This window comes from Cygnus olor, chromosome 24 (assembly GCF_009769625.2).
Source record: "Cygnus olor isolate bCygOlo1 chromosome 24, bCygOlo1.pri.v2, whole genome shotgun sequence".
In the NCBI taxonomy this organism is placed as follows: Eukaryota; Metazoa; Chordata; class Aves; order Anseriformes; family Anatidae; genus Cygnus; species Cygnus olor.
The window spans coordinates 4,442,118-4,461,195 of record NC_049192.1 but is presented as its reverse complement, the minus strand read 5'-3'; the positions used below and the strand labels follow the sequence as shown (position 1 = coordinate 4,461,195).

Genomic DNA, 19,078 nt, shown 5'->3' with positions numbered 1-19,078 from the left:
ATGCATTGGAATAAGGGCCATGTTTGTGTAGGAAAGCGTGCGAAATATAAGATCAGAATACGCTACAGGACTATAAACAGCTTGTCTTCTTCATAACGTGCTTGCCTGCTGCCTGTCCACGCTGCAGGTGATTCAAGTGTGCGAGCGTGTTAACGGGACCCTGTGCCAGTATGGTCATCTGACACGGTAGACATGAGGTAGTTTCTTGCAGGAATCGCTGTCGGTTCATTCACGTCCCTTGTTGTGGGTTTGGTACCCCCAGTGCCAGGTTCACTGAGTCATTTCCCAAGTGGCATCCCCTGAGACTGCGCAGCCCCTCCTGAGGACAGCGGCCCTGAACGACTGACGTGAATGCAGGAACGCAGCCTCCAGCAGCTTTGTTTCCTTGTCTGCTCCTGGGGTCATTAGTGCTGAAGTGTTAGGAGGTATTGCTCGACTGGCCACCAGGGTGTTCCTTTTGAGCTCCTCATCCCACAGAGCTTCTAAAGGGCGTTTTACGACGTACTGTAGGCTCAGCAGCCATCTCCAAATCCTTTTTTCAGTAGACACTTGTACCGGAGCAAACGGTGGTGTGCAGGTGATGTTAGTCTTGTTCTATCAGACAGGATCTGGCGATGAAGTGGCAACAAAAATACTCCTTGAAAAAGCCATTTACTTGGCAAAAAGCAAGCCATTTGCTTGGTAGAAAACTGAACCCTCTGCAACATGAGCAGAATCAAAGCCTGCGTTGACTGCTCTTGGCTCTTGCCCACGCCAGTCTCACTGGGGCACTTCAGGGAACCTGGCTCTGAAACAGACCTGCAGTTTCCTGCTAATTATCTCCTGAGCACTCCACACATTTTAAATCCAAGGCTTATTTCTGATTAGTTTAGAAAAGATTCAGGTTTGTAATGAAAAACATTGATGTTTCTGTAGCTCAGAGGAATTATCTCCTGTGAGTCAGAACAGTACTTGTGCACCGTACGTCTGAGCAATGCAGAAGGAAAACCCTACCTTTGCTTTTGCTGTAGATTTTGGAGGCAGCTGACAAGACCCAGGCCCTGGACATGAAGAGGCACTGTCTGCACATCATTGTTCACCAGTTCACCAAGGTTGGTTGCATCTTTTCTGGGGCTTTTGAGAGCTGCTGTCCTCTGTCTCTGCGTTGGTTAAAGACACATTAATGTAGGAATCCATTTCATTCTTCCTCATGTGAGACAGCTGAGAGCTGGCTGCATGTCCTTGGCTCTGACAAGTCTGCTAGGCACACTTTTAACATTAAAAATAAATAAAAGACTAGAACAATCTAGTCTGGAAATGCAGACACCTTCCAAAACAGAAGTTGCACAGAATTGCTTCCATTTCCGCTTGTTCCAGTTGTTAATTTTGTGCCACGCCATCGTTGGGTTCCTGTGTGTATAACAAGATAAGTTTGTCATGTATCGAATGCATGATTTTCTCTTTCACTGGTAGCTACAAGTGTGGTGTTCGTATTTCTGTTGAAGTATTCTCGCTGTCATAGATGTTATATTGTCGTGTGCTCAAAAGGCTGATTACCATGTCCTGGCTGGGCTTTTTGTGGTTTCCATGTATCAAAACATGGAAACCACACAGGATGATGCACTGGGGATAGAAAAGGTCATGAGCCTGATGTGCTGATATTCCTGTCCTCATTTGAGAGTATTAAGGGTATTGTCATCCTGTTGCTCGTATGACACACGATCCCTCCGTGAGAGTTTCCCAGCATGTCACCAGTTTGTTGCACAACTGTTAACATTGTTGAAACTGGTAGGTATATCACAGGGACTGTGAATTGGGATTTCTGGATGCTACATACTTCCTGGTAATAATGCCATAGCTAGTATTCAAGGAGCTCTCTATCTTCGGTATATTTAATCTCACGGTCCTCCTGTTGCTGCCCACAGGGAAGGAAAGCTCTGCTAGGTCCAGCTGGTATCTAGAGATTGGATAGTCAGAGGGAGGTATTCGGGCTCTTTATTAAATGCCTAAGTTGCCCAAATTTAATGAGTTTTACACTCAGAAATCACTAAAAATGTATAAGAAGCTTTGAGAGTGGAGCCAGCATCCAGGAATCCCACGCCTGGTGGAGGGACCTCAGCACGAGGTTACAGCCCCTGGCTTTGTCTTACACATTTTCTTCTGGCCTCGTGGATCCTGCAGAGGGGCCCAACTTCAGCATGGGGTGGGGAACGGCCCCACTGCAGGCTACAGGACAGACAGGTGGTTGGGACAGCTCCTCGGGTTTGGGGTCACTGTGCTGTAGTCCCCGCGAGCTGAAATCTCATGGTCCTTCCCAGTGGAGGCCACAGGAAGACAAACAGGTTGGAGTGATTCTCACCAGAATGTACTGGGGGGAAATGAATATTGCAACATTTCAGAAAAAAAGATCTGAACTAAAGGGTGTTACTCAATTGTACTCATCTTCACTAGCCAGAATATGTGGAAATGTTTTATATTTAAACTGTTGACTGTTAGGACAGTTTTCATCAAAATGTGGCTGGAAGACTGTCAAGCAGATGTGCAAGAAATCTTATTTATGCAATGTTTGTGCTTGGCCTGAGAGGCTCCAGTGTGTGATTTTTGGCCCAGCGCTGTGTGACTGTGTGTGCGTGGCTGGGCAGGAATGCTTGCTGTTCTGCTCCCTTGCATGCCACAGACTCTGAAAGGTGATTTGTTCTTGCTGTGCAAGCCTGGCTGGCGGGTCATCAAGGCTTAGACAGGCTGGGTATATGGCTGTTGTGATCTCCCGTTCTTCCAGCTTGGTTAATGTTGCTCTTGATTCAGAGCGTTAAAGAGTTTTCCCAGCAGTAAGAACACCAATTGAAGAGCTGTTCTCAGAGGTTCAGTAGTTTGGGCACTGTGTATTTAGGCTTTTGTGTGTCAGCACTGTGCAAAAGCCCTAATAAAACTGCTGTTCTGAAGCGTTTGATTGTGTTTCGACACCAGCTCTGATCTGTTCTTCTGCAGTGTGTGCCTCTTGACACAGAGCAGGATTCCCAGCAGTGTCACCGGGGTATTTTTCCCTCCCAGTCCTCCTGCCCTCTTATTTTGGGCACATGATTTCAAGCAGGTATTATCCTGAGCTCCTTCTGAAAGTGCACTCAGTGGTTTCCTTCCAGGGTTTCAGAAGATGCTCAGAATATCTTTATGCTTTATCACAGATGAGCTCCTTAAAGTGAGGTGATTTATTTTATTAGATCAGATAATACGGGTTGGATAAGTGGACAGGCTTTTAGGCAGTCTGCTTTCAAGGCTGGACAGGGGTGTTAATAACTGCAGAAGGAGGGATTGCTGGCTTGGTTCTAGAAAGATGTGGAGGACAGGAAAGCCTAGAGCTCCCTTTTGATAGCAGTTGAGCTTCTGAGCAGCCTAGGAGCATAAAGATGTGCTCTACAACATACGACATGTTGTAGATTCACATATATTTGATGTGGCAAAGGTTTTGGTTGGCTAGTGCTGCAGTGGCCCGCTTTGACTGCGGGAGGCATACCAGCAAAACCAGCGTGGATACTGAACAGGGCTCTGCTTTAAAGTACCACCTCTCCTTGGGAGCACAGAGGAGTGAAGAGATCAGGTCCTCAGTCAAGTTCAGATGATCTGGAGGTCGGTAGGAACACACACAGACTTCGAAGTCCAAGGCTGTGCTGCTGCCCAGGTTTGCTTTTAGGAGGGTGCTTCGTCTGCATCCTGTAACAGCGGAATTGTCATTACGAATAGTAATTTCTCCTTTCTTGGAGAGGCAGTGCTGGGGTCAGCATTTCTGCTGTTCTGCATTCCCACCCCCTCCATGCAGCAGTCTGAAAGTGGAATGAAAGTGCAGGAAGTCACGAGTTGAGCTCCCGTGGGCCATTTTCTGCTTCCCAGCTCCACAATTGTAATTTCACGCAGCACGCGCCCAGCCGTGACTTGCCTGACCGGCGTGTTCATGTGGGGTGGCAGGGGGAAGACGATGGTACATCAGCTGTGATTTGGGGAGGGTTTTAATTTCTTTGTGTTCTTCTGTTTTGTTTTTCTTTTCCTTGAAGGTCTCCAAGTTGCCAAACCTCCGCTCCCTGAGTCAGCCACTCCTTCTTGACATCATAGAGTCGTTAGCTAACCACATATCAGACAAGCAGTGTGCAGAGCTGGGCTCAGACATATGACATGCTTTGGTAAATCGGACTTTTCAATTTTTTTCTCAAAAATCTAACACTTTACAGCTGACTCTCTTTTTACCATTCCGTACTGAGCTGCTCATAGTGTCTACACAATATAGCAGACGGCCAAGAGGAGCGTGGACAGCTGAGTTACTCTCCTGTGGATTTGCTTGGTTTGTACCTTCATGGAGAAGGGTTTGGTCTCCGTTACGCAAATGTAAAATTGAAACCATTAAGGAATTAATTAATTCCACATAGTTTGGGGATAACTAAGTTCCGAATCAAGCCCGTTATTGCTCCTATATACTGTAAAGTAAAAGCAGTCACAAATAAGAGAGTCATTAATATTTTGAAACACAGTATTTAAAGAATACTATTTAAAGAAGTTCAGTTGAAACAGCCCGGGGCTGTAAGTGGAAGTCAGATATAACAAAACTGGAAACAGAGAGCGTGGTGTTAGCAGTGAAGCTGACTGTTGGGCCAGACTGTAGTGACTTTTCAGAGACTCCCCATGGCATGGATTAAAAGATAAGCCCTTTTGCAACTGCCTGGATTGGTGGGCTGCAGGAAGTCCAGGCCTATGCTCTGCTGCAGGTCAAACTAGAAGATTACAGCGTTCCTTTCTGACCATCAAATCCATTAATCCTGTCTCACTAAGCCTTTCAATATCAGTATATTAATAAAGAGTTAACATCATCTCCCTGCATTACACGATTGACTTGGCTTTCATTTTGGAGAAAATTAAGCGACAAGAACTCTTAGCTTGATGAAGGTCACTTTGTTAAAAAATAAATGTCTGTGCTACAGCTTGTTACTAATTTTACGCTGAAGTGTCTTCGTTGCAGGAAGGTGAGTGATGGCAGCGCGCCCTTCCCAGCCAGTTCAGATGCAGCTGCTCTTCCCTCCCTGCTGCAGCCCCCGGCCGTGCAGGATGCTTCTTGCACTGCAGAGGGGACAGAGAAGCTTTTACCTCAGTTGTGCAGCTTGGGAGGGCATCAGCTGGTGGTTAAATGTCTGCTGACCAAGCTGCTCCCCTGCCCTGCTGAGAGCCACCGAGACAGCCCAGAAGAGGGAGGGACAGAGGCTGAGGATCAACATCTTGTCTTGCCTTACGTCGCAGCAGCATGTAGAGGTCCTGGGACCACAAACTCCCATCCCCATCCACCCAGCGGGACCGGGAGGAAGCAGCACAGCAGGTCGAAGCCCAGCCACATGCGTTAGCAGTAGCTGGCGGTTGGGTGGAGGAGATTCACGGGGCGGGTTTACGCTCCCTTTCTTGCTGCCTGAGAAATGCGTGCGAAGCAGAAGGCAGCCCAGAGGTAGTGCTACTCTTCTGGGCTTCTTGAAAGGGCAAGAGCTGACTGCAGCTGGAGCAGCTGAGGAGCCCACCTGGGAGCTGCAGCCCTTGTGGCTGTACTCAGGGTGTCAGTTCCTGGCCCAGTGCGAGGTGTGAGCTCCTCATCGACGTCCTGTAGCACTACATGCACACGTGTTTCGGTATGCTGAGGGCATTGCGGTCTCTGTGCAGAGGAGAAGCTGTAGTTTTACTTAATCCAAGGGAACTGCTTTGTGGACCACTTGATCCCAGCTGAGGGCTTGCTCAGGTGAGTCCGACCAGAGGTGGCAGATATATCTGAGAGCCAAGGAGTCTTTTTCAGCCTGGGGGATTATTTCCAGATGCCTCAGAGCTAATGAAGTCTCTTGTCAGGGGTTATGTTAATTGTGCCAATGATCTACATTTTCCCTGGGAAAGCAGGGTTGCTAATGGAGCAGGTTATAAGCGACAAGTAATAATACTAAAAGTGATTTTCAGCAAAGCTGAATCCACTAGAGGACACCCATTTTCCAAAGATGCACAGCCTGGTGAGGAAGGTGACTTCATCCGTGACTTCAGCCAGCCCCTTTGACTATTTTCTCCAATGATTTGGGGTTTGGAGTTTATTTCTGAGCACATCAGCGATGAAATGTGCGCTCTGTACCCTCAGAGCTGGGCGCTGCAGGCGTCTTTGTTTCGGAGGTGGTTTTGGCTTAGCCTGGGTGTATGCTCCAGTGACCTCAGTGCTTGGTCAGACTTGCATCAGTGGGGTATATTGGCTGAAAAACTGCAGGCAATGGAGCTGCTCTGTTGTTTTGTGCTTTGCCTCTGGGCTGCTGTTGTGCAGGGAGCTGGGAATTGCAGCCAGCACAAAGAGGAGCCGTGGGCTGCTGGCGGGCAAGGCTGGCGCTGCCCAGCCCGAGCCTGTGCCCTCCTGGGGCAGGGGGAAGGAGGCCAGGAGGTGCCAGAGCTGCTCGTGGGGCGCGGGCTGACCTCCCCCCCAGGAGCAAGGGGTGCACAGCCCAAAGGGAACGGTGCTGCCATCCCCTTAGGTGCACCTCTGGCTGTCCTCTGCACAAAGCTCCTGCAGGAGCTGCAGCAAACAGCTGCTTCCCAAGGCACTTGAGCAGGGTGAGCTCCAGCAAGGCTGGGTTTGTGCTTCCTAAGGCAGTCGAGTGCTCCCAGCTCCACCGTAGCGCACCCTGTCCAGCCACTGGCCTCGGGGGCCTTTGTGGCCAGCAGGATCCCAGGGTTCATGGTGCTGGCGTGGCCCTTGGCAGCTTTGTGTTGGAATTTGGCTTCAGGGAACGTGCTCTTGGTCTTGCACTTGGTGGGGACAAGTATCTACATCGCTTTCGAGCTTGCTCCTTGTCCTGTTCCTGCAGTCTCCCTGTGTAGGCCACATTGGCTCTGTAAAGCGCTTAAATCATGTCATTGTCATTCCATCATTGTCCAGCCTCTGTGGGAGTTACCCCAGCAAAACACCCACAGCCGCTTCCGTGCAGCACCGTGTACGTGTCAGCTCGGGTTCGCTGCCCCTTGCCATGCGGTTTGCTGTCAGCGCCTGGCTGCTCACCAGAGCAGACGGTTCTTCTCCTGATGGAACGCCTCTGTCTAAAAGCCCATTAGGCTGCGCCTGGGCTGGAGCCCCCACAGCCATTACGCTGCTGCTCAGAAATCTGTTAGAGTCGCTCCCTGCATCTAAGGGCCAGGCTTAGGGGATGGTCTTGACCCAGCTGCTGCTCCTGCACCGCAGGTCCGTGGGGCCAGGCTCCATCCCTGATCCCTGCACCGAGGCTGGATGGCAGCTCCCACACTAAGTTCCCTGTTTGCTCACAAATCTGTGGGGTTTGTCGTGCTGCTGGCCCGTGGCAGGGCCCTGTTCTGCCCAGGGCAGAGGTGGCACAGCAGGGACGCATCCTGCCCTCCCCAGCCCCAAACTGAGCCCCAGGGAGAGGAGGCACAGCCTACACGGGGACGCAGACCCCAGCTCCAGAAGAGACAGGCGGAGAAAGGCAGGGCTCACAGCTGCAGCCACACGGAGCCCTGCAGGAGAACAAGTCCCACCTCATTTTCTGCAGGGCACGGGGCAGGGTGGGGCTGAAGCCGGGGCGGGGGGCAGCATCCCAAGGTGATGCAGGGACCCCCGGGCCCCCAGCAGAGGACCAGAGGCCTCCGTACCAGGCCCATCCCTCCAGGTAAACCCTGGGGGCCTCGGGATGGTTCCTGGCCGGGAGGAGCACAAACTCATGCTGAAGCTGCACAGGGACTGCTGGAAATACTTAAAGCACAAAAAGGTAAAAATTATAAAATTTAATAAGGAAATATGTGCAGTGAGACCTCACTGAGGGCTTGCCCCAGAGGAAGCGCCCCAGGTGGGCAAGGGCAGGAGCACCCCGTTCTCCGCTCACGCCTTCTCTGCCCCCTCCAAGCCCAGGATCTTCTTGACGTAGTTCTGGACGTTGACGTGGAGCTGGGCGGCCGTGGCCGAGAAGGTTTCCACGGCCAGCGCCCGGGCTGCCTCCGAGCCGCCCCACATGGCGCGGTACAGGGGCAGGGTGTACTTCTGCTTCCCCTGCCGGAGAGAGACGCGGTCGGGCCCCAGCCACCTCCACTGCAGCAGGGGGAGGGCTGGGGCTGACCAGGGGGTCCTGCATCCCCCCGGTGTCACCCTCGTCCCCTCAGAGGGATGGGACAAACCTGGCTGTGGAGGAAGTCCTTGACCTTGCTGTACTCGGACTCGTGGTTGTTCTTGAGGATGATCTGGCACCAGCGCAGCCGCAGCTCGGCGTTCTGGGCCTTGGAGATCTTCGGGTACATCGCGCTCAGCCTCTCCACATTGCCTGGGAGAGAGAACGATCGCCTCTGCTCCCACGGGGCCCCGGAGCTCACCCTGGCCCCGCTGCGAATCCTCCCGGCCCCGGGCTCCCCGGCACCCCAGGGCTGGGTGAGGCCGTGCGGGTGCAGCGCTCGCTCGGCAGCGGGGGCGAGGAGAGGCGAACGCAGGTGGTGACACCACGGCCAAGCCAGCCTGGGGACGGCTGGGCTCTGTGCTGCCACCACACACGTGTCCCCAGGGGACATCCCCAACTGATGTGCACCAACACGTCCTGGTGATGCCCTCACATCCCCGGCCAACAGCCTGGGCCACGTGTGATGCCACCCTGGGTTTCCCCTGGGCGCCAGGCCCTCACCTTCGGGTAGGGGCGACTTCTGCAGGAGCTGGTCCAGGAAGTAGACCAGCTGGTACGTCTTCCAGGCCGCGATGTCCACGGCTTCGATCGCCTCCACGTTCAAGCTGTCGGCTGCCCACAGCTCCGCCAGCTCGTCCGCCGGCTTCATCAGCTGTTGCCCCGGGGAGAGGTCGGGCAGGAAGGGCGGCCAGCCCGGCGTGTTCAGCCAGCGATCGAACTCCAAGCCTGCGGTGAGGCAGGGAGGGAGAGCTGGGGGGGGCCCCACCTGGGCAGGGCTCGGTTTGCACCTCAGCGGCGGCAGCCCCACGAAGCTCACACCAGGCACGGGCTTTGGCACCGGGCAGGGCTGAGCCCCGTCCCCGCTGAGCACAGGAGTTAACACACACGTGGTCTGCAGCGAGACCAGTGCCAGAAGAAAAGCCCAGCGGAGAGGAGGCAGTAGACACAGCAGTGCTCTTGCCAAGCTCTCATCATCCCCAGAGCCAGGCTCAGCAGCTCTCCATGCTCAGGTGGAAGAAGGCTCTGGGACCGCCGAGGGCTGTGCTGCAGAGCAGTGCCCAGGGCCTGGCAGCCGCCACTGACCTGGGAGCGAGTCCACGCCTTGCTTCTTCAGCTCGGGGAAGTATTCCAGGAAGAAATTGAGGGCATCATCTGCTGTGATGCTCTGGAACTTGAACCGCTCCACGTAGGCCTGTGGGGACAGCCGGGGTGGGTTGCCATGCATGCTCGCTGCCTTCCCCCAGCACATCCCCTAACACCCCCTCCATCTGCTGCCACGCTCAACCCTTGTCACCCCCCTGGGACCACCTCTGTTCCCCCCTCTCCTCACCCACCCAGCTCAGCCCTTCCTTCCCGGCTCCCCGTGTTCCTTCCTCCCACCGCAGCATTTCGTGTCGCCCAGCCCCAGTTTGCCCCAAGCTCCCCAGCACGGGCGCGCCGTCCCTCCGCCTACCTGCAGGAAGGCGTCGAACTTGCCCTGGTCCCCCACGAGATGCGCCAGGTAGCTGACGAAGCAGAACCCCTTCTCGTAGGGAGTCTCGTTGTACGTGTCGTCCGGGTTGACGCCTGGCAGGGGAGAAGGGAAACCGCTCACAACCGACCTGCTGCTCTGCAAAACGAGCGGCGCACGCGGATTCACGCTTTCCGCACGGAGCACAGCCCTGCGCAGCCTCGGGCACCACCAGCACCACCCACGGGGGCTCCCACGGACCTGGCTCGATCACCACCCGGAGCTTGTTGAGCGGATGGTCCTCCCCGGTGTTGTCCATGTGCTGGCGCAGCAGGGCCCTGCCCGTGGCAGCCTCCAGGCAGGTGTAGGCTGAACCTGGCGGGGACAAATGGAGGCGTTTGGAGACCCCGACCCGCACGCTTCGCGTTCCTGCCCCACGCGGTGAGAAGGTGATGGGTGCTGCTACAAGGGGCAAGCGGAGTGAGCCTTGCTGGCTGGGGGAGCAGCTGCCGGGCCAGCCCCGTCGCTGGGGGAAGGAGGCATTTGGGTGGGAAGCGCAGCAGCGCAGCCCTGGGTTAGCCAGAGGTCACGCTGCCAGGGAGCTGGGAGGGCAAAGGAAAGGTGAGGCTGGGCGAGATCGCTGCTCCCCAGCCCGGCAGCGCCCCACGTCCCTGCTACGGGGATGTGGCGGCTCCATCCACGCCTGACACGAGTTTGGTTGCTGTTAACAAGAAACCCCGGTGCTTGGCAGAGCGCTGTTCGTCTCCTGCAGGATGCGGTACGGGCCCTGGTCCCACGTGCAGCTCTCGGAGGCAGGCGCAGAGCCTCCACAGACCCCAAAACCCGGCTGCCCGCAGACCCCGGGCACGGCCACGCACCGTAGACCTCGGTGGAAATGCGCCTCTGGGCATACATGGTGAAGCCCTCGTTCAGCCAGAACTCGCCCCAGGTGGCGTTGGTGACCAGGTTGCCAAACCAGCTGTGGGAGATCTCGTGGATGATGACGTCCACCAGGGAACGGTCCCCGGCCAGCAGGCAGGGCGTCACGAAGGTGATGCAGGGGTTCTCCATCCCGCCGAAGGGGAACGAGGGCGGCATGAACAGGACGTCGTACCTGGCAGGGAAGAGCTGGCGGCTCGGTACAGAGCCACCTCTGCCTGCAGCCGCGGCCCAGGGCCGGGGGATGCTCCATCCCCTGCCCCAAGGAACAGGGCCCCTCATACCTGCCCCAAACATAGGGTCCAAAGAGTTTCTCGCCCACGGCCAGGAACTCCTCGATCACCCCGTCGTACTCCTTCTTAGCAGCCTCGATCAGGCAGGGCTCGGCCCAGACACGGCTCCTGCAGAGACCAACAGAGCTCAGACCGAGCAAGGGAAGGGGGTCCCTCTGGACGCCGAGGAGCGGGGACTTCGGGGGGCATTCGGCCCCACTGAGTGACCCCTCTGAGTCGGGGCCTCGTCCAGAGCCGAGCAGGTGCCCCCAAAGAGATCCCCCCACCCTGCCCTGATCAGTGCATTGTGTCTGCAGCAGGAGGAGGCAGCACCGGGGGACCCTGCAGGACAATCGTCGCGCAGGCGGAGACCTCCTGCAAGTCATGTGCTTGGCCAGTGCCAACAAGAGGAAGCGTTAACCATGAGGGGACTTTCACCCTGTTGCTTCATCAGACAATAACCGCACGTGTTTATTCTGCGACAACATAAAAGCCTGGTGGTAAACAAAGCAAACGAGAGTCCAACTGTTGCAATCTCTTTCCTAGTCCGAATGCCAAAGGGCTTTTATATGGCTGCTGGAGCAGCCGGGAGCTCCAACGACCAGCCTGGGGAAGAGATGTGGGACCTTTGCTTGGCGGTGGGCATGCGCTGCCCTTTCCCACGTGCACAGGGCTGACACAAAGCGCTGCCCAGGACTCCTCCTGGGCTCCACAGCAAGCGGTGGCTCCCACGGCCGTGACTTAATGCACAGGTTGCTTCTGCAGGCGCTTACCTTGGGCCAACTTCAGCAGACACGATGTCCCCAACAGCCAGGGCGATCAGGTAGGAGGGGATGGGATGGTCCATCTTGAAGACGAAGGTGTTGTCTTTCTGCTTCTCCCAGGTTGTGGCGCTCATCACCGCCGTGAAGCCCTCGGGGACCTGGAAACATGGACAAAACGTCCATCAGATCTGCGCTGCACGAAGCGGGGTGTCATCCAGCCCGGCTGGGGACCCCACTACGTGTCCCCAGCGCCAAACCCCCGCCAGCCGTGCTGCTCGCAACCATCCCTTCTGCACCACAGCATTTGGGACAAAGCGGCTGAGCACAGCAACACAGCAACAGAGGCACACGGTGAGCCCTGGTGCTGCAGGGTGCAGGGGCGCAGCGGGGAGCAGAACAGGAAGGCAGGAATCAGCACGTGCCCTACAGAAAGCAGCTCTCCTCCCCGTCCTTGCACAACAGCTCGTTATCCCGGTTCATCAGGCCCCAGTAAGCTCCGCAGTGGCTCCGCCAGCCCGGTGGCTGCGGGACAGGCAGGAGGTGAGCCTGGCGGTGCTGGGGAGAGCACGGTTCCTGCGGCACCGATCCCTGCACCGGGGTTTTCCAACACATGAGCCCTGTGCTCGCCCTTCAGGAGGGAGCTTTGCTCCAACTTTCAGGGAAGAATTTAGAGCAAGGGGGAGAAAAATAAATTCCTGCATCACCAGCCGATGCCACGGCCTCGGTGTACCATCAGCGTTACAGCCCCCAGCAGCATCCCTCACCCCCCAGCAGCGCTGCTGCTGGCTGCGCTCCCCCAGGAGAGGGGACGGACCTGGGTGTGAGCGACTTGGTTTGGGGCTAAACAAAAAGGGGAAGGCACCTGCCGCCTGCTAGGGGACCAAGCTGGGTTTTCCACGTTAACAATTCAGAGGAATTACTCAGGCAGCTGCATCCCCACGAGGAGACCCGAGAGGTTCAAGCACCCAGCTAATCCCAGCTGCTCACTGGCATTTTGGCATCAAGCACAGAGCATTTTAGCAGCGTCCTGCTCGGAGGCAAAAGCTTTCAGCACATCGCCCGGCACGCACCCGCTGTCATGCACAAACCAGAGGCCGCAGCGGTGGCTGGGGAAGGGTGGGGAAAGGCGAGAGGAGCGACTCGGGCCGGGCGTACTTGTAGAGGAAAATAAAGTACAAGCTAAATATTTGTCACTGCCTTCTCTGCTGGGGGCCTGCAGGGGGGATTTGGAGCGTAATGCTCCAAATCGTCTCGAACCTGCGGCCGCACGGGCTCCGGGCAGCAGTCCTGCAGCACCCGAACGCGTCCGGGGCATCCTGCGGGAAGCCGGCGGCTTCCTGCCCCTCGAGCACCTCCGGACGGGAGCACGGCGAGGGCTTTGCTCTAGGAGAGCTTCGGGAAGGCGGCGGGGTTTGTGCCCCGCGCCCCTCCCGGGGAGCCGCTTACCTGCACCGTGGCCGAGTATGTGCATTTAACTGCTGGAGTGTCAAAGCCAGGGAAAAAGGATCTATTCAGGACGGCCTGGCCTTGAGTGTACATAAAGGGCTTCTGCTTCCCCGCTGTCTGCTCGGGGGTGAGCCAGCACACCTGGCGAGAGACAAGAGACAGCGCTGTGAGCGGCGGGGCTTTACCTGGACCCGTGCCGAGTAGGTGCTCTTCGTGCCCGGGGTGTGGAAGCCGGGGAAGAAGGACCTGTTGAGCACAGGGAAGCCAGAGGTATAGAGGAAAGGCTTCTCCTTCTGGGCGGTCTGGGAGGAGGCCAGCCACGACATCTGCAGCACAGGGGGAACAGCACGGCGGTGAGGGGGCGGCGGGCGTCCGCTCGCCACCCGGAGCCCACCTCGGTCCCCGGCTCGCCCCACGCCGGCCGCCTTCGGGACGGGGTGGGAGCCGTCCCCGCGTCCCCGAGCCCCCTCTGCGGACCCTCCCCGGCCCCTCGCCCCCCCGCTCACCCCGGGCCCCTCGCCCGCCTCGTAGTCGATGCGCACGGCCAGCAGCTGCCCGGGCCGCGGCTCCCGGGGCAGGGCGAGGCTCAGCGCCGAGCCGTAGCTGGCGAACGGGAGGCTCTCGAAGGGCAGCTCCCGGCCTCCGCCGCCATCGGCCTCGCTCTCGGCCCCGGGGGGGGCGGGCAGCAGGGTCGCCCCCCGCACCTCCAGCGTCGGGTGCGAGTCCAGCACCAGGGCCCGGCCCCCCGGGCGCAGGCAGCGCAGCTCCAAGCGCGCCGCCCCCCGCAGCCGCCCCGCGCCCCCCCCCGAGCCGAAGGCGACCCCCAGCTCCAGGTGCAGGTGGAGCAGCGAGAAGGGGGCCGCAGCCGCCCCCCCCGTGGCCGTCGCCGTATCCCGGGCCGGCCCCGCCGCCATGGCTGCTGCGGCGGGTGGGGGGGGGGGGGAGGGCGGGGAGGGGCGGGGAAGGGGGCGGGGGGTGGAGGGGGGGCGGAGGGGGGTGGGAAGGGGGGGGGAGCTCCGGGGGGGGGGGGATCATGGGGGGTGCGGGCTCCGTGGAAAGGGGGGGGGGGACTCGTGGGGGGGAGGGCATGGGGGGACGGGGGGGGGGTCTGAGGGGTGCGGGGGGGGGGAGTTCCGGGGGGGGGGCGAGTGAAGAGCGCGGGGGGTCCTGAGGGTGCGGGCTCGGGGGGCGGGGGTCATGGGGGGGGACTTGGGGGGGGCGACAAGCGTGGTGGACCCTTGGGGTGTGGGCCCCGTGGGGGGTTCCGTAGAGGCGGGGGCGTTTGGGGGGGCTCGGGGGAACGGGGCGTGGGGGGGACCCGTGGGGGGGGGGGGGGCGTATGGAGGGGGTCCTGGGGGAGCGGAGGGTCCCGGGGGGGGGGGGGACCCGTGGGAGGGGGATTCGTGGCGGGGGGGAACCCGTGGGGTGCGGGCTCCTGGGGCGCCGTGGTGCTGCCCCCCCCCCCGGCTCGTTGCCCCCACCCCCCCCGTGCTCGGGGCCGTCCTGCGGCGGGCCGGGGGGGGCCGGGCCTGCGCGGCTCCTCCCCGCCGCTCCCCGGGCCCGGCGCTCGCTTCGAGTCCGCGCCGCTGCCGCTGGGGAGGCGGCGCCGGGAGCTGAGCGGGGCCGGGCGGCGGCGGTGAGTGCTGGGGGGCCGGGGGGGGACGCCCCGGGGGGGGACATCCCCGAGGGGACACCCAGGAGGGGACACCCAGGGGACACGGGGCTGTCGGGGCAGGGTCCCCCGGGGGTCCCGTTCCTTCAGCCCGGCCCGGCCGGTGCCGGGGGTCCCTTCCTCCCGTGTCCCGGTGCCCCCCTCCCGCTGTCGCCTGTCCCCGGCTCGGGGTCTCCCGGGGGAGCCGCAGGAAGCGAGTGGGGAAACCGAGGCACGGGGCCGGGACAGCCGGAGGGCAGCGGGGACTTCGTGGCGCTGGGTCTCGGTGTCCCCGGCCCCGCTGCGGTCAGACGGCTCCCGGTGGCACCGGAGGATCCCGGCTCAGCACCGGGGGGCCCGCAGGGTTCGGGCGGGCTCCGAGTGCGGCTCCGCACCTCCGAAATGGGTGCGAGCCCTGCGCAGGGGTAGGCGAAGCGTCCTGGGCATGGACGCCCACGGCACGCGTTCGCCGCTCTCCGGGGTCTCACCTCGGAAAATCCCAGCTGGGAGGGAAGCCAGGAGCCCACGCGTGGCCGGGAGTGCTGCTGCGGCTCGGAGGGCTCCCGGCGGACGTCCGAGCAGCCCCGCACCCCTGCAGGGCGTTTTGGAGAGGGGCAGCAACGCAGGACGTGGGCACCCAAATTCCCAGCAGTGGGGGCGAAGTCCCGCCGCTGCCCCCCTCGCTCGCCCGGTATCGCCCCAATTCCTGAGCCCTGGGCTCGATGCGGCCCCTGGGCTCGCAGCCTGCTCCTGGCTCGCCACCCCCCGGCCCTGCCCCTGCCTCAGTTTCCCCCCGGGCATCGCTCCCCATCCGACACGGCCCTGCGGTGCGGGGTGTGGGGTGTAGGGGGGGCAGGCTGGGGGCTGGGTCCCCCCCGTCGTTTGGGTCCCAGGGTGGGATCCAGGCCTCGTCCTCTGTGCTGGGGGGGGTCCAGGTGAGTCCCGGTGTGCAGGGAGCCATAAAAACGGGAACGGGGACAGGAATGGGGACAAGGAAGGGAATGGGAGCGAGGATGAGGCCGGGGGGTGGTGGGGCCTGGAGCGGGGCTGGGGGTGCGGCCAGGGCTGCTGCGGGGAGGTGGGGCCGGCCCCACGGGGCAGCGGGGTATAAATATCTGAGCTGGGAGCTTTTCCTGCCCACGGACAGGAAAAAGGTGTTTCCGGCCCTGGGCTGCAGTGGGGCTGGGCCCCGCAGGGGATGAGTGGGACCGGGGCCAGGTGTCCCCGTTCTCCCCCTGCCTCCCACCCAGGGCACATGGGGAGCAGCATCAGTCCCCAGGCTCCTGGGGTCAGGCCTGGGAAGCGCCAGCCCCTGCGTGTGCTCAGAAATGATTCCTGGGGGGCCAGGACCTGTTGTGGGACGCGGGTGCAGGCGGTGGCTCGGCTGACAGCCCCGGCATTTCTGCAGGCATCACATGGGGAAGCTGAGGCACATCTTGCAGGTTGGCAGCAAACTTGGCAAAGCCCATGGGTCCTCCTTGAATGCTCCCAGGTGGGGCACAAACCCACCCCAGTGGCTCCTGACCACTCCCCGGGGTTGAGGGAGGGTCCTGAGCCCTGCTCATTAGCAAGTGGCCCCTGACGAGCTTTGTGCTGCCTGAGCGAGGGCTTCAGGGGCATGGAAATTTGGGCACAGCCGGATTAACCCCTGGGTTCACAGCCTTGGTGCAGCCCCACGGGGGGATGCTGCGCACCCATTGGGGCTTTCACCCTCTGTGATTTACAGCGTGGCCCCCAGAGCGGGGTTCAGCCGTGGAGGGGATGGATCCAGGACCCTGGATGCAGCCCTGGAGGCACCTGGGGCTAGGGTACCTCCAGGCATTGCGTGAGGAGGGGGCAGGTGGGGACAAGCCACCATGCTCATTGCCCAGGAGCCCCCCTGGGGTGGTGGCACTGGCGTCTTGGCATCCTCTTCCCTCTGGGATGTGGGAATGAGGCTCTGCCGGTCTGCACAGTGCTGCAGAGGGCGGGTTTGGGGTGGGAGCTGGGTGTGGGTTCGGGCTGCAGGCGTCCCCGGGGTCAGGGTGATGCCCACACGGGCTGGGGGTGGCCCTGCAGAGAACGGCTTGGGGACATTGGTGGCAGAAATACTGGACGTGAGCTGGCAGCTGGATGGGGCTGGGGGCAGCCGGGGCTGGGGGAGGCGTTGTGCCCATGGCAGGGGGCTGGAAGCAGGTGGGCTTTAAGGTCCCTTCTGACCCAACCATTCTGTGATTTCCCCGATTCCCTGATTTTCCCTGGTGCCGGCCGCCTTTCCCCTATGCCCCTGCTGGTGGGCAGTGGGCCGTGCTGGGCAGGGCTTTCCCACGCGCTGCCACCAAAACCACATCCTGATGCGGCCACCCAGGCGGGGACAACCCCGTGGTGGCCTCGTGGGAGCCGCAGGGGCTGGGTTTTGGGGCTCTGGGCACCCCGGGGCACCTGGCACAGCCACTCTCAGCAGGAGGCTGGGCCGTCAGGGTGGGGGCACGGGGGTGCAGAGCCCAGCGAGGCTGTGGTCGTCTCCATCCTCATCCTCGGCTGTCACCGGACACAGCCCCACGGTGCGGATGCGGCCGGGCCGCGTCACCTCCGGCAGCAGGGCAGCGGAAACTCCCTCGGCGTGGGGCTGGGCATTGACTCATGGCTTCTCCTCCACCCCTTCCTCCATCCCCCCCCACGATTTTCCTTGCTTTTCTCTCCCCTCTCCCTCTCTGGGCTCTTTCCAGGGGAGACATCTATGCCACAGGGGGAAAGGGAGGAAGCTGGAGCACGGCTCTCCTCGCTGCGGGCAGGCAGGATGCTCGGGGGATGCTCAGGGGATGCTTGGGGGATGCTCAGGCTCTCCTCCAGGAAAGCTGATCCTCCTCCATGAGCAATGGACCCACAGTCTAGCAACCGCGGTGATCGGTTTGAAGCTGGGAGGGCAGCCTGGCTGCTTGCGCTCCAAACAGCAAACGCAGCGAAACCCACGTTAATACCTGGGTAATGAGGTGTTTGCGTGGCACTCGCGGCCCCTGCGGATTTGCAGCTCACTGGAAAATCCACTCATCCCATTAAGGGCTCCCCGGGGCTTTTGCTTTCCATTGCAGATGCCCGCCTGTCCCGGGGAGCCCGTCCCAGGCAGGGTGAGGGCTGCCTGGGTTTGGGGGCCGAGCAACGCGCAGTGGGGCCGCCGGGCACATGGGGGTGGGGTCAGGGCAAGTCCCTGCTGCAAGAGCTGCGTGTTTATGGTAGGGGGGCGTTATGGTGGGAGATCCCATCCCACGTGCCCAGGTAACACCAGCCCGATAAGCGTTGCGCACGGTGGGAATGGTCCCCAGGGGATCAGGTGCTTGGAGATGCAGGGGGCGCAGCCTCGCTGCACGCCCAGGGGCTCGGTGGGAGCAGGGGGTTCATGGGGGGCCATTTGGGAATCTGAGCCCCAGCACAGCGTCCCCTTGCTCTGTTCAGCACCCGGAGCGGTGCCGCTGGGTGCAAACGGCAGCTTTAAGGCACGGGGGGGCTTTGCGGAGAGCGCAGCGGTGGCGGCCCAGCTCCGGCTCTGTTCCCTGATGGATTAAAGCTGCCCTCGGGGACCTGGCACCCCGACCCCTGCGCTGCTGCTTCCCCAGCATTACGCAGCTCGCCCACCCCGCAGCGCTTCTGAAATCCTTGGCCCACCTTGGGGGGACGAACGACCTTTGGCTTAGCCCAGCGCAGCCTGCGGTGCGCCCGGGGAGCTGAGCCGAGCGCCGGGGAATCGCAGCCCGTGCCGGGGCGGGGAGGTGAGCGCAGCTGTCCCACCGCACGCGTACGCACGCAAGCACGGCCGAGTTGATGCCTTTAGCAGCTCTCCGCACAGCTGCGGCTTCCCGGGGCCGGGTCCCCAAAGCCAAAAAGCGCCGGGTGCCTCCAGGCTTCGGGGCTGAGCGCTGGGGGGGCCGTTTCCGCCCGGCGTTGCTGGACCCGGCGAGGACACGCACGCAGGCGCTGCGACATCTGCTCTTGCTCAAAACCCCGAGGAGCGAGCAAGAAGCTTCCTGGCTCTGCAGCCGGGCCCGGTCTGCAGCCCGTCAGGTCCCGGGGCTGGGGCCAAACGCTGCGATGGGCCCCGGGGAGCAGGACCCAGACAGGGTGATCCGGATGCGGCCTGGCCAGGCTGCGCTCCCCATCCTCAGCTGTTCGCTTTCGGCCCTCCCCGAGAGCATCGCGTGTGCCTCGGCTGCACGACGGCTCCGGGACACGGCGTGGGGGTCCCCGGCCTGGGGGGGACACCACGAGGGAGAGCTTTTCTTTGGGGGAGGGGGGTTCGGAGCCCCCAGGAGGTGCTGGATGCTGAGGCACCCGGTGGGTCGGGGGGAGGCAGCGGGTGCTGTGGGCAGCTCCTGGCCTCTCGCAGGTTGGCGAAGCGGCAGCCCCGACACCGGTGGCCATGGGGGGGGGAGGTTCTC

At 60.8% G+C, this 19,078-nt stretch overlaps 3 protein-coding genes across 17 annotated transcripts in view; 2 read left to right on the top strand and 1 right to left on the bottom strand.

The window, feature by feature from the left end:
• The window catches only part of LZTR1 (leucine zipper like transcription regulator 1), a 38,383-nt gene extending 33,541 nt beyond the window's left edge, over positions 1-4,842 (top strand). For both annotated transcript variants that reach the window (XM_040535510.1, XM_040535511.1), the window contains 2 exons: positions 1,011-1,091; positions 4,026-4,842. In XM_040535510.1, coding sequence (XP_040391444.1) covers positions 1,011-1,091; positions 4,026-4,142 — 198 coding nt within the window. In that variant the 3' untranslated portion in view covers positions 4,143-4,842. The remainder of the gene's footprint in view (positions 1-1,010; positions 1,092-4,025) is intronic.
• Positions 4,843-7,749: 2,907 nt separating this feature from the next.
• Positions 7,750-13,952, bottom strand: LOC121059105 (arginyl aminopeptidase). Of its 2 annotated transcripts, none has more exons than XM_040535513.1 (11): positions 13,522-13,952; positions 13,201-13,341; positions 11,579-11,727; positions 10,818-10,934; positions 10,473-10,708; positions 9,856-9,969; positions 9,598-9,710; positions 9,228-9,336; positions 8,646-8,870; positions 8,152-8,294; positions 7,750-8,026 (listed from the first exon to the last, which is right to left on the bottom strand). In XM_040535513.1, exons 1-11 carry the CDS (start codon positions 13,927-13,929, stop codon positions 7,859-7,861), a joined length of 1,923 nt encoding a protein of 640 aa, XP_040391447.1. In that variant the 5' UTR covers positions 13,930-13,952; the 3' UTR covers positions 7,750-7,858. The 2 variants fall into 2 exon arrangements, with proteins under 2 accessions (XP_040391447.1, XP_040391446.1); XM_040535512.1 differs by lacking the exon at positions 13,201-13,341 and adding an exon at positions 13,016-13,156.
• Positions 13,953-14,544: 592 nt separating this feature from the next.
• NAV1 (neuron navigator 1) overlaps positions 14,545-19,078 on the top strand; it is a 67,023-nt gene continuing 62,489 nt past the window's right edge. For all 13 annotated transcript variants that reach the window (XM_040535498.1, XM_040535493.1, XM_040535492.1 and 10 more), the window contains exon 1: positions 14,545-14,651. The gene's annotated coding sequence lies outside the window, so the exon portion shown is untranslated. The remainder of the gene's footprint in view (positions 14,652-19,078) is intronic.